Here is a 16,114-nt window from a genome sequence, read left to right as displayed (position 1 = left end):
TTTGGATCTTCCAAAATTTTCGAAAGTTCATTAACCAGTTGTCTATTATGTTACTATCACTATTAGACATCATAAAGAGGTAAAAAAAAAATGCAAGTTCCAGTGCTTTCTGGAAGATTTAGAAATCTCATAGAGGCAAAATGTATATCTAAGAACCAGTAAGACGACAAAACAATTGTGTGCATGTGTATCAAATAAAATTGGATGACAGATATGAAATGACCTTCCTCATGATAGGGAACATGTCCTGTGTTTAATTTCTGTCCCTTAAGCATCTAGCAAGGGGTAGACTAGGCTCTTGGAAGGTATTTGTTCAATGAATATGTCAGCCTCTTCTCAATCTAAGGCATTTGGTAGGTTCTTCATGGCCCTTCTGGAACCCACTAGGTACTGCTATGAAGGGACCTGGCTCTTGGCTCCAGGACACACTGGGGTATGGAAATAGCTTGTGCTACTTTTTATTTAAGGATTAGATCCCTCCACAGTCACTTGGGGCGGAGCCCCTTCCCACATCCTCGTGGGAAGCCAGATCTCTAAAACGGCCACCTTGTCATTCATGTATCTGCATGGATTCTCAGGAAGCCTGGAGTTTCTCTCTTCCTAGGATATTGGCATCTTGGACATAAGTCCACTGGCTGGAATGATTTTGTACTATGTGCCTACCAGTTCCATTTCCCAGGAATGGCCCTTTTCCTCTTATTCCCTGGTTCTGCCTGATGTTCTCAATATTTAAACCCTACATTTACAAAACTGTTTCTCCATTCTGCTACCCTAGAACCTCACTCTCATCTCCTGAAGTCTGGACAGAACTTTTCATACTCTTATCTGGAGTTGTGGGGCTGTCCTTGGTGTACCACTATCATTTTATCTACCTTTCTTTGGCTCCTACTCCCCTCTTCTCTTATCATGCCACTATGGTAAGTTATGGGGTCAAATAGCAAGAATTTGAGATGGATACAGTCACCTCTGTTCCCTGCCTCCCATGTCTACTGTGAGACATGTTTGTATGTAGGATTATATCTGTGAAAGTGCTTTGTAAACTATAACATTCTATACAACTTTATGGTTTTCATTATTCAAACTTTTTTTTCTGTTTACATGAATGCTTATAATATAATGAATGCTTACTTTTGAAAATAGAAACACAGAAAGAACAAAGAACAAAACAGAATTCTCTATAGTAGTTTCCCATTGCTGCTGTAACAAATTGCCATAAACTTTGCATCTAAAAGGGTCAAATGTCAGAAGTCTCATAGGGCTAAAATCAAGGTGTCAGAGGACATCACTCCTTCTAATGGTTCTCGAGGAGAATCTGTTTCCTTGCCCTTTTCAGCTTCTAGAGGCTGTCTGCTTTCCTTGGCTTGTAGTCACTTCATTCATTTTCAAAACCATCAGGATCTTTGTGACTATCCAGGATAATCTTCCCATTGCAACAGCCTTAAGTTAATGCCATATACATGCTGACATGTATGATCACATCACGGGTTTCAGGGATTAGGACATGGACATCTTTGGGGTGATGGGAGTATTACTCTGCCTATCACACCTTCAATTCTCCAATCCAGAAGTAATGACTTGTAGTATCTTTTATTTCTTTAGGTTCTTTTTGCTCTGTGTATGTGTGCGAGTGTGTGTGTGTGTGTGTGTGTGTGTACACACACACACACATACATACATACATACTGAGAGAGACCAGAAACAATGACACTCCAGTAGCAGTGACAACAGTAAGAACCCTAATTCTTTTTTTTAGTATACAGGCTGCTGAAGTGAGCATGAGCCCAGATCCAATAAAAGGATCCAAGGCTCTTAGGTTGATCCTAGGTCTTGGGCAGGGAGAGTGTAGGATGAACCTGAAATATTTCATTGTTCTAGAAAGTAAGACAATGCTTAAAGAATAATAGGAACACGTCAAAAGGACATGAGACCCATCACTAGCCAAATGTGTAATAATTTGAACATAAAAATGGTGAAAGTAATACTGTAATTGACCCAAGAAGTAGAAATTCAAGTTTAAACTGGTATAAATTTATACATGCATACACATATGTATACATACATGCATAACTTACATGCACGCATGGCTACATACATAAGTGAAAGATGGAGAAGGAAAAACTCTTCCTTGCAATATACTGCCAATGAATATCTGCAGAAAGAATGATGGAAATATAAAAGTACTAGTGGTGGCTGACTCAGGAGAAAGTTGGTAATGGACGCTAAGTTTCGTGGGCGGAAACTGATGAGGTGTACTCTTGGAAAACTTTTCCACAAAAACACTACTAATCGATTACGAAGGAAAAAGAAATGATTTTATGGTGGAGAAACATGAGTGAAAAAAAAAGAAAAGTCACCAATAAATCCGGGAGAAGATATTTACAACAAGTGCAGAAGTCAAAGGATAAGAGTTCCTCATATACAGAAAGCTTCTACAAGTCAATATAGAAAGCCGTAATGCAAATGGCCATATACTCAGGTATTACCAGGAAGGGATAAGAAGTCATAGTATGATAAAATCAGAGAACCCTGGGTTAATATTTACTTTCTCATCCATCAACTGATGCCTGAGCTCCTTCTCTAAAAGCCTTGGCACCACCATCTACTAGAATATCCGTTGTTTATCCACTCATTTTTTCAACAAATATTTACTGAACCCTTGCTTTGCACAGAGGTAGTGCTGAGAACTGAGTGGGGAGCAAAATTACAGGAGGGGACCGATTTAATCAGATAACATGTAAATAAGTTTAAAATTCTAACTATGGTAAGTGGTATGAAGAAGAGGTGAGTGGTATGAGAACTCAAAACGGGTGAATTTGACTTTGTCATGGAAGTCTTCTTTAAGAAAGTGGGAGGCTTGTGCCAAAATATGGTGGATGGGAAGGGGGTTAACTAGGTAAAGAAGAGAAAGCAAAAGCATTTCAGGCAGAGGGGCAGCATGTGTAAGGGCCCTGTTGTAAGAGGTAGTGTGACGAATAAGGGGGACAGAGGGAAGCCAGTGTGGTTGGAAGAGAAAGAAAAAGAAGGTGAGTTAGGGTGAGAAAATCTGGCGAGGTACATGGGACCAGTCAGGTGACGGGTGGAACCTTTAGCCCGAAATGCTAGAAGGGCGGTAAGCCTAGGGAAAGGACTAGCTGTCTGGAGAAGATCCCTCTCCCTGCCATGTGCAATTCTCCCTGTGCCAAATGCGAGTATATAAAAACCACCAGTCAACTGTCCCCATCGTTCCATCCCTTCTACTGCCCAAAGGATCCCAGGTTTAAGGCTTCTTTCTCTTGACAGATGTTTAGGGAAAAACATTCTTTCCTCCCTGTTTCTCTGCCACCCAGCTCTTCCCCCACAGGCACTGTTTCCGTCCTCCCTCGGCCCAGGGTAGAATTATCTCTGAAGGCCCTTCAGTTTGTTCTCTTCTCTCCCAATCTGCGGGCCTGAGAAAAGAATGTAAAACCACTGGAGGGCCCAGGAAGGCGAATGGAAAATGATTAGCAAACAAGCTGAAAACTGCCAAAAACATAAACTCTCACTTTGAAACCATCATCTGACTGAAATGTAGAATCATAAAACTGAGAATAATGAATATAAAACAACTAGAGTATTTTTTACAATGCCGAATGGCCACAGGATAACAGGCGAGGGAGGGTGGGAGGCCATTTCATACTTTAGACAGAAGCCTGGTCACCCAACACTAACAGAGAGGAACTCAGTATTTAAAAAAAAAAACAAATCCTGTGGAGGAGTAGTGAATTTAAACATTATAATCTAGAATATTATACATCAGAGCCACACATGTGCACATGAAGGACCTTGTAGATGAAATATTGAATAAATAAAAGCATGTTATAGAATGATATATAGGAGGTTACAATCTACACAAAGTTGATGAAACTATATAGTATTTATAGGTACATTCATGTACAGTAAAAGAGTAAAGATATGAAAAGGAATCAAAGTCTCAAATGTAAGATCATGGCTACTTCTGGGAGGAGAAAGGGCCAGGTGAGGAGGGTTGACAAGAGGTACACAGGGCTGGAGGTGGTATTGGCACCACTTTATTTCTTAAGCTAGTAAAGCATGTGATGTTCATTATATTATTATCCAGACCTTATCTACCAACATATTTTTTAGATAATATTGACAACATATAGTGAACAGAAACAAGGACTCTTAACTCCTTTCTAATGATTGATGTTCTCTTTAAGAACAGGCTCTAGCCAGGTTTGATCCCTGGAAGGCATTGTCTCACATCAAGACACAGGTAGAGAATTGAGGCCCAGTCAACAGAATTTTACAAGATGAGCTGTAGTCATTTAAACTCCAATGGTACCCGAAGGAAAAGACCCTGCTCATGTATTTCCAGACATAAAGTCCAGTCCCACACAGATTGACATGGACTGTGTAAATGCTGAATTTATAGGGTCAGCTCACCTGACAAATAATGAATCTTAGAAGCTCCCTTATATGCCCTGTTGCATGGTGTGGACAGTATGGGGTCTAGATATTTTAGTATTTCACGTAGCATCAAGTCTACTTACCTGTTGTTCCAAGGTGCTTGGATCAATAAAAGTCACCAGGTCTATAGAAAAGTAGCCAACCACACTTCTCCTTTTACAAGCCTTTCCAATTTGGAGGCACAAAGAACTGAGAACTTGGGGATCCACTGAGGTTTGAGGCACAGTGGTACCGGAGGAGATGAAGGGGCCTTCCGCATGGAACTGGTCTCCCGTTGACAGCACCCTGATTTCTCCACTGGGCTCTATCAGCATGTCCACTGTCAGGTTGGTGACACTTTCTGCAGGTGGGTATGCTTCGACCACGCCTCCTGGTGAAAAAAGCGTGGAGTAGGTGAAAGGAACCTTCACATAGATTTGGCTCACTTCAACAGGAGGAACGCAGCCAGGCTATGGCAAATGGACTGAGTTTCAGATCCTGCATCTGCCACGTCTTGTGAGACTTTGGACAAGTAGCTTCAATTCTCTGAACTTCCTTTTCCTCATCTGTACAACGGGCATAATAAAATCTACCTCACCAGATTGTCATGAGTCTTAGAAATACAGTATTAATAGTGTTTAACAACAAGGCTTGGCATACAGTAGGACTCAGTGGATGGTAGGTTTGATTCTGATCAAATTAGGAAGACACCACAAAGACTAACAAGTCTATGCCCATTCATTATATAAATGATGAACCTAAGGCTTATAGGCAAATACCTTAGGGAAAATTAACTGTGCATAGTCCACAGTTCAAACCTCGATGACAAGAGTGCTGTTTCTGTTCACTACTTTTTGAAGTTTTGACAGGTTAAGGCTTTTATCAGGTATAAGAAAACACTGATCATTACATCAGCAAAAGGACCCCTATAGACAGCCAGTTGTAAAACACTTTTTTAAAATATGCAAACAGGAGGTGCTGCTGTTCTTGAGGAGCCAGTATGCTTCCTCCTTGCTGATAACGAAAGCTTTATAATTTATCATATTTTACTTTTCGCTTTGAATAAAAAAAAAAAATCATAAAGGCAAATTCGATGCCGAATCACAGCGACAATATTAGACCTGGGTAATGTGTGGGCTAGCTCAGCGGTGGTTGTCTACAAAAATTACTTGGCCCTAATTTTCTGTTTTCGGGCCTAACATAGATCTTACTGTGTATATCATATATATATATATATAAAATTGTAACATTATTTGTAAACAATTAGATAACATAATTTTAAAGTAAAAACAGCTCCACAACCCCTGGACATAGTGGGCTCCAAAGCCTAACAGTGTTAAGACAAACTTGGCTTGTTATTTCACAAATTTGCTGGGAGATGACCTCTACCCACAGGCTTTAAACAGCATATATGGCTAAATCCTGAGATTTTAGCAGTTCTCAAATGCAGCCATCTGTTACTTTATACAAAAGTCACTTTCCTTAAATGTCTATAAATGTGGCTGGAGCTGGCCCTAAATAAAGCTGAGTTTCAGAAGGAAAATTGATTTATCTTTTTTGGTTAGTTTGAGATGTGCTTTTCCCAAATGAGGCCTGCTAGTGTGTGTTGTACCTAGATACCAGTTATTGGGAATTTAGCAAGGTTAATACAGCAAAAAAACAACAACGAAAACTACAGAAAATCTCTCTGATTCAGGCAACTTTGTGGCTTTAGCTGTCCCCTATATTTTGAAAGACAGTGCTTCAATGGAAGCACATTGTCCTTTATACTTACAAGATCATTTTTACTTCAAAGTAGCTATATCGTATTGTGTTCTCAACATCATAACTACATCTTTTCACTATTAATTATTTTTCTTTCAAAGCAATTAATTCTTCTTTTTAAAAAATGTATTGCCTTTGATAGAAGACTATGGTAATTCAGAAATCAATTGTGTAGCACTTTTTGTGACCAGAAGCACATTGGAGAGAGCAGAAATGAAATGAAAGAGGCAATGGTGGAAGATGACAGAGGATGTGGCCTTAGAGCCAGGAAACCTGGCGTGATAGCCTGTTTCACTCCGTAAACATTTATGTAGGCCTGATGTGTGCGCTAGGCTCAGAATTGGGCAGAGGTCTGAAAACACATGACTGACTAGAACCTGATTTTTGAGATGTGTTAAAATTGTAGGATCTAACTGTGTTCCCACTCACTATGCATTTGTTGTATGATTTTGCCAGAATCACTTCCTAGCTTTGAGCCTGTTTTTTTTTTTTTCCCCCCATCTATAAAATTGGCTCAATAAAGCTAGTTCTGCCTCCCATAAACAGGCACTGTGTTTGCAACATTTCTGTAGGGGAGACAGTGGCTGGGAAAATCCTTTCTAATCTACAAAGATCCCATGAAAATACATAGATTAGAGGAAGGTTTACAGGGTGGCTTTGGAAGATCTGGAAAATTCCTGTCCTGGATGGACCTGGAGATCTTAATGGTCTTTCCTTCCTAACTTAAAAAGAATCCCTATTCTTGACCATTTTTGTTGTTGTTGTGGGTACTTTATTTTTGTTCACTTATGCTTGGAGTTGTTTTAGTTTTAGTTTTACTTTTCTGTCAGTGGGTACATGTGAAAATTTTTGGATCATAGAAATTTAGATTAGAGAGAACATTGGAGATCATGAAGCATTATCTTTCCCTTCTGTGAAAACCCCTTTTCGGCATTCTTGTTAGATGTCTGGCCATCCAAATCCTTGCTTAAATAATTCATTGACAGAGCGTTCATTATGGCCTCCCATCCTACCCTGCCCATACTGTGTATTCCAATAACCAATACTCTCTCATACACGGAGCTAAGGTGTGTTCCTTGATAAATACACCCCCAGCTCTGGCCAAGACTCCTTTATCAGCTCTGCTACATATCAACAGAGTGATATGGGGTGAGTTAGTTAATCTTTTGTACCTTAGTTTTCTCTATAAAACAAAGGTGATAATGGCAACCACCTCACAGGTTTATTAGGAGGATCAAATAAATCAATAGATGGAATCATGCCTGGCTCACACTAAGCATTATTGGTGCTTATTCTGTTATTGTCACTGCTGTTATCATCATTGTTCTGTTGCTACTGCTGTTGTTATCATATAATATATTATCATATATTAACGTTAATATAATATTATCACCTGATAGCAGCAAATAGAGTGGAAAGGTAGCTTCTGTAGTATGCTATCCTAAGCTATCGTTCTTGTGGGTAAGCATGTAAGAATATGTCTTACACTGTAACCACCTAAAGAGTGAGGGGCATAGCACTCCCACAGGGACCTCTGACACTGGGGATAAATATCATTTGCTTCATTTGTTCCCACATTCAGGGACCGTCTAATGTCCTCAGATAATGGGGATGAGTTAGGAGGAGGATGAAAAGAATGGAGGCTTCCTTTGTTCTGGGACTATAGAGGATTCTTATTCAGAAATGCTACCTTCAGAGCTGGAGGTGCGACCATTTCTACTCTCCTAGAAAACGGAAAAGGAAATTAACATTTATTAAAGACCTATTTGGGATCAGGCTCTGTGGTAGAAACTTTCAAGTCTATGTTTCATTGAATCCTCCCAACAATGCTGTGAAGTAGAGGAGTGAAGAAACTGGGCCTCTGAGGGTTTGAGAGCCTTGTTCATAGTCATGGATGAGATCCAGATCCGGGTTATCTGACTCCAAAGCCCAGCCCTCAGGAGAAGTCTGTGGTACAAAAAAAGGGGCAGGAATCTTGAGCTGTGCACACCATACCTGGCATACTCAGCAATTATTTACTTACGAGGCTGGTGCAAGATGGATATTTAGGCAAAAAATGAAAAAGACTCTGCTTATAGAAACACTTTTCTAAATCAACGTAAGAGATATGAGGTGTTTAAATTGGTCCCGGGTTGACCCAAAACTAGAATTCAAGGTTGTGGAGATGGATGCTCAGTAGAAACTTCACAGTCTTATTTACCTTGAGTGAGAAATGTGTAGAGGAATTTCCTCCACGTCGGGAAGCGTTTCTCATTGACTGGCTGAGCGTGCTGTGCTAAAATGCCCGCCAGCTCCTCGGAGATCTTCACCAAAGCTGGCTCCTGCAGAAACAAATTAAATAGAACCACAAGCAATTTTACAACAGAAATGAAAACTGCTTGTGGAGTGATTAAAAACCAGGCCTCCAACAGGCAAAAAAAAAAAAAAAAAAAAAAAAAAAAAAAAATGTGGTTACTGTTTATCCAGAGTCAGAAAGCCATTTTGAAAATTTTCTCTATTTTTTCAGCCACTTTACTTTTTATATTTCAAAATTATTTGGTCCCTAAATACTGCTGCTCATCGTGCCTGTTTTCTCTGAAAGACAGCCTTCCTTCTGGGCATCAGGTGATCCCAGTTTCAGATCTGCTACAGCCTGACCAGCTAAGTGTCCTTGGGCAATGTGCCTCACCACTCTGTGCCTTGGTTTCCCTTTATGTAAAACATTGGGTTAACTAATTTGTCCATAAGATTGTTTAGACCGGAATGGTTTTTCATGTTTGACCTTGCCAGGGACAGACCCTGGGAGAAATTATGGAGTGGGCAGGGTCTTTCTTTGGTACCTTCATTTTAAGCTGTGCCCTTTCCCCCCTTGTTGGTGGGCTTCCACACTCTACAACCTTGGGATCAAAGCCTTAAACTTCATGCTGATGCTGTAAAGGTGGGGTTTTAGGTGGAGGCAGGTTAGAAGAGTGGGGTGGGGAGGGGAGCAAGCCTCAGCCTCCGCCTCCCATTCCCCACTAGGTCACAGCCTCATCTGACTAGACATTAAGCTGGCCCCATACCATCATAAAACCACCCTGAACTACAGAGCCTCCTGTTAAAATGAAAATAGTAGGAAACCCTCTAATGAATAAGAGGCCTGACTTTTTTTTATATATATAAAAAGCATCAATTTATCAGAACTATTTTTCTTTTGGACAGTCTTAAACTATCTGAAAATTTTCAAATAGAAGAGACTACCTAAAATTTTTCAAATAGAAGCCGCCTCTTCAGATTTTATTTATGCCAGAAGTAGGGCAGGACCGTAGATACAAAACCATTTGATGGCCAATATTTATATTTAAAATGTGGGACACTGGCGGGAAAAATTCAGACTGGCTTTGGGCTGCCGGGAACTTCCAAATCTATGAGTAAATGCTCAGTAATTCGTAGGAATCAGAAAAGAATCAGTTTTGGCACGTGACGATAGAAGAAATCTTAGAAATAATCTGTATACCCATTTACTTCTAAGTTCCTCAGCATTAAATGTGATTGTTGTCCCCCCTTCCCCTCTACTCCTAGCTTCTTAGAACATCTGGTTTATTCTGGGTCCAGTGCTCTCTGAAAATCTACAGTAGAAGACAAATATCTAATAGTATATATATTCTAGGAAGTTTGAAATAACATTAATAATCTCTCAGATATCCAGAAAATCCTGGTGGGAAAGTCTCATTAGTTAGTTTAGTAGGTGCTTAACATATAAAAGAAAAACGTCAAGAGAAAGGGTGGTCAGCCCACACTGCTTCAGGATGACTTGCTGCAAAGTGCAGGGAGGTCTGTTACTGAGGGCGGGGGAAGCCAGCTCATGGAGCCAGCCTCTGCCTTGGGAGGTGGAGGCAGGGAAATTGCTGTCAAACAGTGGGCCTTTCCCCTTTCATATCCTGCACAACGTACACGTCTTCTCTGCTCTTTACTGTACATTCCCTCGTCTTCCCAAAGCCCTGTGTCTAAATCATAAACAAGCACATAAGACACACAGTTCCAACAACCTGAACACCCTCTTTGTTCCTTCTTTGAGCACTATCCTCCAAACCTATCTTTCTTTTTGGTTTACACTTGTTTCTTTTAAAACCATTCTACTCTGTGGAAGCTGGGTCAAGAAAGCATGGCTGTGGATTCCCACCCTGCCTGGGAAAATCGAGTAACAGGAAGCCTCTCTCCCAGGACAGTAGAGACTTCCTTTTGGTTCTGCCTTCTGCCCTGCTGCTGAAAGGTGTTGAACCATCTACCCAGTGATCTGCTATGTGGCCATTCATTCAAGACACCGAAAAGAAAAAATTTATTCATTCACTTGTCTACATATCAAATAATTATAGGTACATGGAATATCAAAGTTATGGAGAAAGACAGTAGAGTGATGACTGTCAGGGCTGGCGGGAGGAAGATTGGAAGCTAGTGTTTAATGTGTAAAGAATTTCAATTTTACATGATGAAAAGGTGGTGGTGATGGTTGCACAACAATCTGAACATATTTAATACTACCAAACTTTACACTTAAAATGGCTAAGATGGTATTTTACTACAATAAAAAAAATGTTGGGGAAAATTACAGACTATCAGGACTTTTAAGTAATTCAACTAGGGGGGAAACATTTGTGTTTTGGGGTAGAGATGGAGAGGAGGCAGTAAAGGAGTTGGTGAAAGCCTTGCTACCTAAATCCTGAAACTAGATTTCCATCCGCCTGAGGATCAAGCCAAAATTCCCCATCAGGATGCATGAGGAGGGGGCCTCAGTGGCCTGACCTCTGGTTCCTACTGTAGCTTCACTTCTCTCCAGCTCACAACCTCACCCCAAACCGCCCTGGCCCCAGCTCAATCTCTGCCTGCCTTCCTCCTCTTCTTCCCCTGACTGACTCATGCTTTGTGAGTGAGTTCTCATCACACTTCCTCCAGGAAGCCTTCTCTGTCACCCCAGTGCGGTGTCCTTTCTCCATGCTCTCCAGCTCCCTGTTCCCTCCTTAATGGTGTGGTCTGCGGTTCTGAGGTCAGTGTCCCCTAGTGCTTGGTACAGGGAGCACTAAATATGGAATGAATCATGGCAGTGGCAGACACAGGGACTTGGCCCTGAACAGCTGAAGTTACAACATAAAAGAAAATGCGAAACAGGTTCCCCGCCCTTACTGCCCAGGAACCACCTGGGTGATGACCACTTAAGAACCACTAATCCTTCCAGGGTGGATTTTATGTGATTCCCTGCCTTTGAGGGGCATTGGAAAGATAAACGAGGTGACATTTATAAAGTGTCATGTACCATGCCATGTGAGGGCCAATAATTAACGAGGCTGCAGCATGTATGAGGCATCTGGACAGTGTGCCAGGCTACTGCCGCTGCCACTGCTTACAAAGCCAGCCATTTGGCTTCGACCCGCAGGATTTGTGCTGTGCACAAAGCCATAGAACGGGGGTACATTTCCTAGAGGAAAGTCTGCTGCAGGAATCGGAGACTGACTCATGTCCCATCATGAGAAGAACGCAGCTGAAGACCCCGGTGGGGTGATGTGTAATAGGGGATGCCGGCGCACACCGAGGCAGCGTGGGGCCATGATTAACTCTCTAAGAAAAAGACACAGACATGAATAGTAGGGATATAGTAACTATTCAACTATTTATTTGGAAAGCATCTGATTGAAAACATAAGGAACCCACTATGAGTGGCCTTAGTAGCAATGAAAAGAGAATTGTCCTTCTGTCCCTGCCAAAAAAAAAAAAAAAAAAAAGAAAAGAAAAGAAAGAAAAAAGAAAAAAAAAGGACATAGCAGGACTTGCAACTCATATATTCAAGAAAGGGCAGCAAAATGGCATTCTGTGTAAGAGCCTCAATTTATGCCCCCGCTGCCCCCATCTTCCAAATAGCCCTCAATAGCACACTGACGGCTGGGGACTCAGAAGCTGCTTGTGAACTGGAGGGTGAGATCAGAGCTCAGATCCAGGTGCAAATGATGCCATCGCAGCAGTGACATGACAAACTGAGAACACCCTCTTCCTTAGGAGCGACAAGGGCTCAGCGGCCACAAAGGGCCCACTGATGTCAGCTGCGAGCTCTCGGTCATGTGAGGAGTTTCTGTTCTCTAGTGTGTATCATTCTGCATAGTTCAAACATAATTACTACAACTTTAAGGGCAGATGCTGAAAATGGAAGATCTGTAGTTATTCAGGCTCATTCTGTTTAGAATAAACTTGAGTAACACACAGACACACACACACACACACACACACACACACACGCACCAAACCCCTAAATTCATGTGAACCATCAGAACAGTATTTGTAAAATACTTTCTCTCGTCACAGCAGGCTCACATTCATAATCTCATTCGGTCCTTATAGCAACACTCTGGTGTCAGCCAGGACAGTATTATGTCCCCTGCTTTACAAATGGAGAGAGGCTTGTGTCAGGTCACTTGCTGAGTGAGATTCTGTTATTGGATGATTTTCGACACGTGACTGAAGACACAAACAATGGAGTTGGTGGAACAATTACTTTCTGCTCTGCTTTTTCACTCTCCCAAAGTGTGTATGTGTGTGTGTGTGTGTGTGTGTGTGTGTGTGTGTGTAGTCTGTTATCGGCCAAGTGGGCACATCTTCTCTGTTTTACAAACTTGTGAATTAGTAAGAAAGTTTCCTTTTAGTGAGTCACATCTACGTGATGGACCACTGACTCAGCATTTCAGAGAGCCTATCACCCACATGGAGCAGACCATTTAGACCTAACAACTCTATGGCTGTAGAAAGGAAAGTATATGCCTTGTGGACAATACACAAATTTTAGAAAAATAACTGGGTTTTCACTCCATGAGGATTATACTGGTTCTGGCCACGCACATTAGCCGTTGGCCTCTGTGAAGCTGGTAGCTCTATAGCTATTCCCATCCAAGAGAAACTTCAGCCTCATCTGTGCGGCTGCACAGCCTAGTCATGCCTTGTCCAGTACTCACATTTACCCTTTAGAGTGTGACAATAGTCATGACCTTGGAGGGTTCCAGGATATCTGCAGAAGGCACAGGGCCTCCATCAACCTGACCAAATGCATCCTAGAGATTCCTGCCTATCAAGCATGAACCTTGCCTTTCAGCACTCTCTCTTTTTCTATCAAGAAAGTATAAATTTGAAGGAAGAGATATTTGACTGAGGGAAATTCAGGATATCTCAGGGGAAGCTCCTAGCATATCCAATTTAATACTGCCCTCAATGACTAAAGTTACTTCAAACTCTAGAGAGTTAACTTTCTCAAGTAAATTCTGTGAGTGTGAGTGTGTGTGTGTGTGTGTGTGTGTGTGTGTTGAGGAGGATAGGAGAGGAGCAAGAAGGAATACAAATTAGAATGCTCTAAATATCAATCCTACCAAAACTAATTTTCTTTTAGAAGCTTTTTTTGCTGGCTTTGTAGTGGCAAATTAAGTAAAATAACTCCTTGGCTTATCATCTCCAATCCCCCACCTCAGACATTATGTGGTGGTGTTCAAAAGAGAAACCAAGGTACCTACCGAGATAGTTCTGCTTTATAGAGGTTTCTGATATCCTTAAATGGGTGAATGGATGGTGGCATAAAGCCAAAAGGACAAGACAGTGACCTGGAAAACTAAGCAAGACTGTCAGGGTTGAAAGGGGCCATATGGACTATCCAGGCAAATGCCTCATGTAATGGAAGAGGAACTGGGGCCTCTACACTCGAGTACAGTGAAACTGTGGAAGCGTTCTAGCTGCCTTCAGATCCTAGGTGAGTGCTCTGCACCTTCTACTTCCTCTTTCAGAGGGAAAAGTGTGGGGTACATTAAAAGGTGCTCAGACTTCAGTCAGCTAGTGGCACCAGGATGGAGAGAAGGGACAAATTCCAAAATCAAGGTTATTCTGCTCTTCATGAGTTACTTTTTTACCACTGTAGTCACCTATTGAAAGCTTACCAAGTGGTGGGCTTGTACCAGGGGGTTTATATTTATTATCTCAAAACCACTCTCTGAGGTGGTTACTACCATTCCTGTTTCATGTCACACAGACATGCAGTAGCAAAACTGGGATCCAAATCCAGTTGCTACCAGGATGCCACACTGCAGTGGGGCTGTAATGGCCATCGGTGGGCTTAAATGATCACTCTGAGGGAGATTGGATCATCTATATATGATGCTAAGTCTGTGCTGTCAAATAGACAAAAAAATGCTGTCATTAGCTACCCAGCATCTTTGTCCCTCTTTCAGGGTAATAATGTCCCAAATTTCCTTTCATGAACTGCTACTACTCCATTCTTAGCTATGCAAGTGGATTGAGAGTGACTCCATCCTCAACTCCAATGGTGGGCCGGCCCTTCGTTAGCAAAGCCACGATCATTGGTTCAGGATGGGCACATGACCATCCTGACATCTGGCCAATCAGATGTTAGAAAGCACTTGCTGGGGCCTTCTGAGAAGGAAGCTTTATGTTCTTTAGAGAATGCTACCAAGTGATATGTTCTCTCTTCCTATTGCCTTGACCAAGGACAAGCTCCAGGAGCTACTGGCAGTCATCTTTTAACCCTGAGGACAGTCAGCCGGAGGAAGGAGCAGATATTATGTGTAGCACAGAAGACAGGTGAAGAGTTAACTGGGCCCTCGGTGATGTTAAGCCTTGTCCGAAGCCAGACCAATCTTTGGAATTTCAGTTATCTGAGATAATAAATTCTCTCTATATTTAAAGCTGTTTTGAGTTGGGTTTGCTGTTACTTTAAGCTTAAACATTTTAAACGGATACAAGTGAGTGGGTCAAGCCATGTACCCACAATCTTTGATGGATGTTAGAAGCCAGCAAATGCTCTGATTGCACTATGGGTTGGTTATTCTCATTCGGCAATTGGTAGTGACGTTTTCACTCATTCCTTTCCATTAGGATCATTAGAAATAGTCCCTCTTTAGAGTGCAAAAATATGCTGAGAGGATGAAGAAAAAAATGAAAATGTCTCTAGCAAGTCATAAACCACTTCCCACACCTACTTAAAGTTTAAGGACTGCTTTAATACTCCATGTTTAATTGTTAATTGAGAATTTAAAAATCAAAAATGCCAACTTTGCCTTCGATGAGATGGAAAATTATGCTGCTGTAGAAGGTAACATAATGTAAAACAGCCAACATTACCAAGGCACACAAATGTTTTTGGTATGTAAAATTGCTTTGTAAAATATTTGCTCCATCTGCTGAAAGCGGCAAAGACAATTTTCCCTTGATAGCTAATGGCCCATTTCGGCTGTGTGGCAAGCGATTCGCTGCGGTGGCGGCTCTCATTAAACAGAATGGTGAAAATGCGGTATATAATTCCATACTTATGTGGCATTATCCACTCGCTGCTTCTTGAGGAGTCTGCCCCTCATTATCTAGGCCTCCACCTTCTACCAACGTGCAGGCCTAGCAGTTGATTTGACTTGGGAAGCGCTTTGTCCAACTGAGGCACATATGTCGTGCCTCCATTCCAAAGCTCAGCACAACTGCTTTGCCCCAACCAGAAACTCTAGAAAGGTTCATTCCCATTCAACTTTCCAGCACTTAAACTGCTGTTTCTTTTTTCCCTTCCCCACAGGGGTCCGTGGTTTTCTTTCTCGGCTCACCCAGTCACGCTGCATGCTGGAGTTTCGATAGATAAAGATTAAGCATTTCTTGAAATTCGTAATTGAATTCTGCACATACACAAAAGCAGAAAAAATTGGCCATCGTAAAGCCTGACAAACACCGTCCGTGGTTCATGGTGTATTTGGTGGTCTGTGAGAACTCTCTTTAAAGGAATTGTTCACTCTACACCCTGAATTACTTCAACATCTGCTAAAGGAACAATTAAAAATAAATAATCTAGGGTGGTTTTAAAAAAGAATATATTCATTTTGGGGGAATGATATTAAAAAGTAGTTACAGCAGCAAGTGGCAGATTTTTAAAAAAACATTTTTAATG

The 16,114-nt window shown here is 41.5% G+C and overlaps 1 protein-coding gene across 2 annotated transcripts in view; it reads right to left on the bottom strand.

Annotated features, from left to right (window-relative positions):
* LOC107508934 (IQ domain-containing protein H) overlaps positions 1-16,114 on the bottom strand; it is a 142,934-nt gene that overhangs the window by 39,317 nt on the left and 87,503 nt on the right. For both annotated transcript variants that reach the window (XM_036217873.1, XM_016140991.2), the window contains 2 exons: positions 8,390-8,510; positions 4,530-4,816 (listed from right to left, as the gene is read on the bottom strand). In XM_036217873.1, coding sequence (XP_036073766.1) covers positions 4,530-4,816; positions 8,390-8,510 — 408 coding nt within the window. The remainder of the gene's footprint in view (positions 1-4,529; positions 4,817-8,389; positions 8,511-16,114) is intronic.

This window comes from Rousettus aegyptiacus, unplaced genomic scaffold (genome assembly GCF_014176215.1).
Source record: "Rousettus aegyptiacus isolate mRouAeg1 unplaced genomic scaffold, mRouAeg1.p scaffold_m13_p_3, whole genome shotgun sequence".
NCBI lineage: Eukaryota > Metazoa > Chordata > Mammalia > Chiroptera > Pteropodidae > Rousettus > Rousettus aegyptiacus.
The sequence above is the reverse complement of the archived record's forward strand: the minus strand, read 5'-3'. Positions and strand labels throughout refer to the sequence as shown.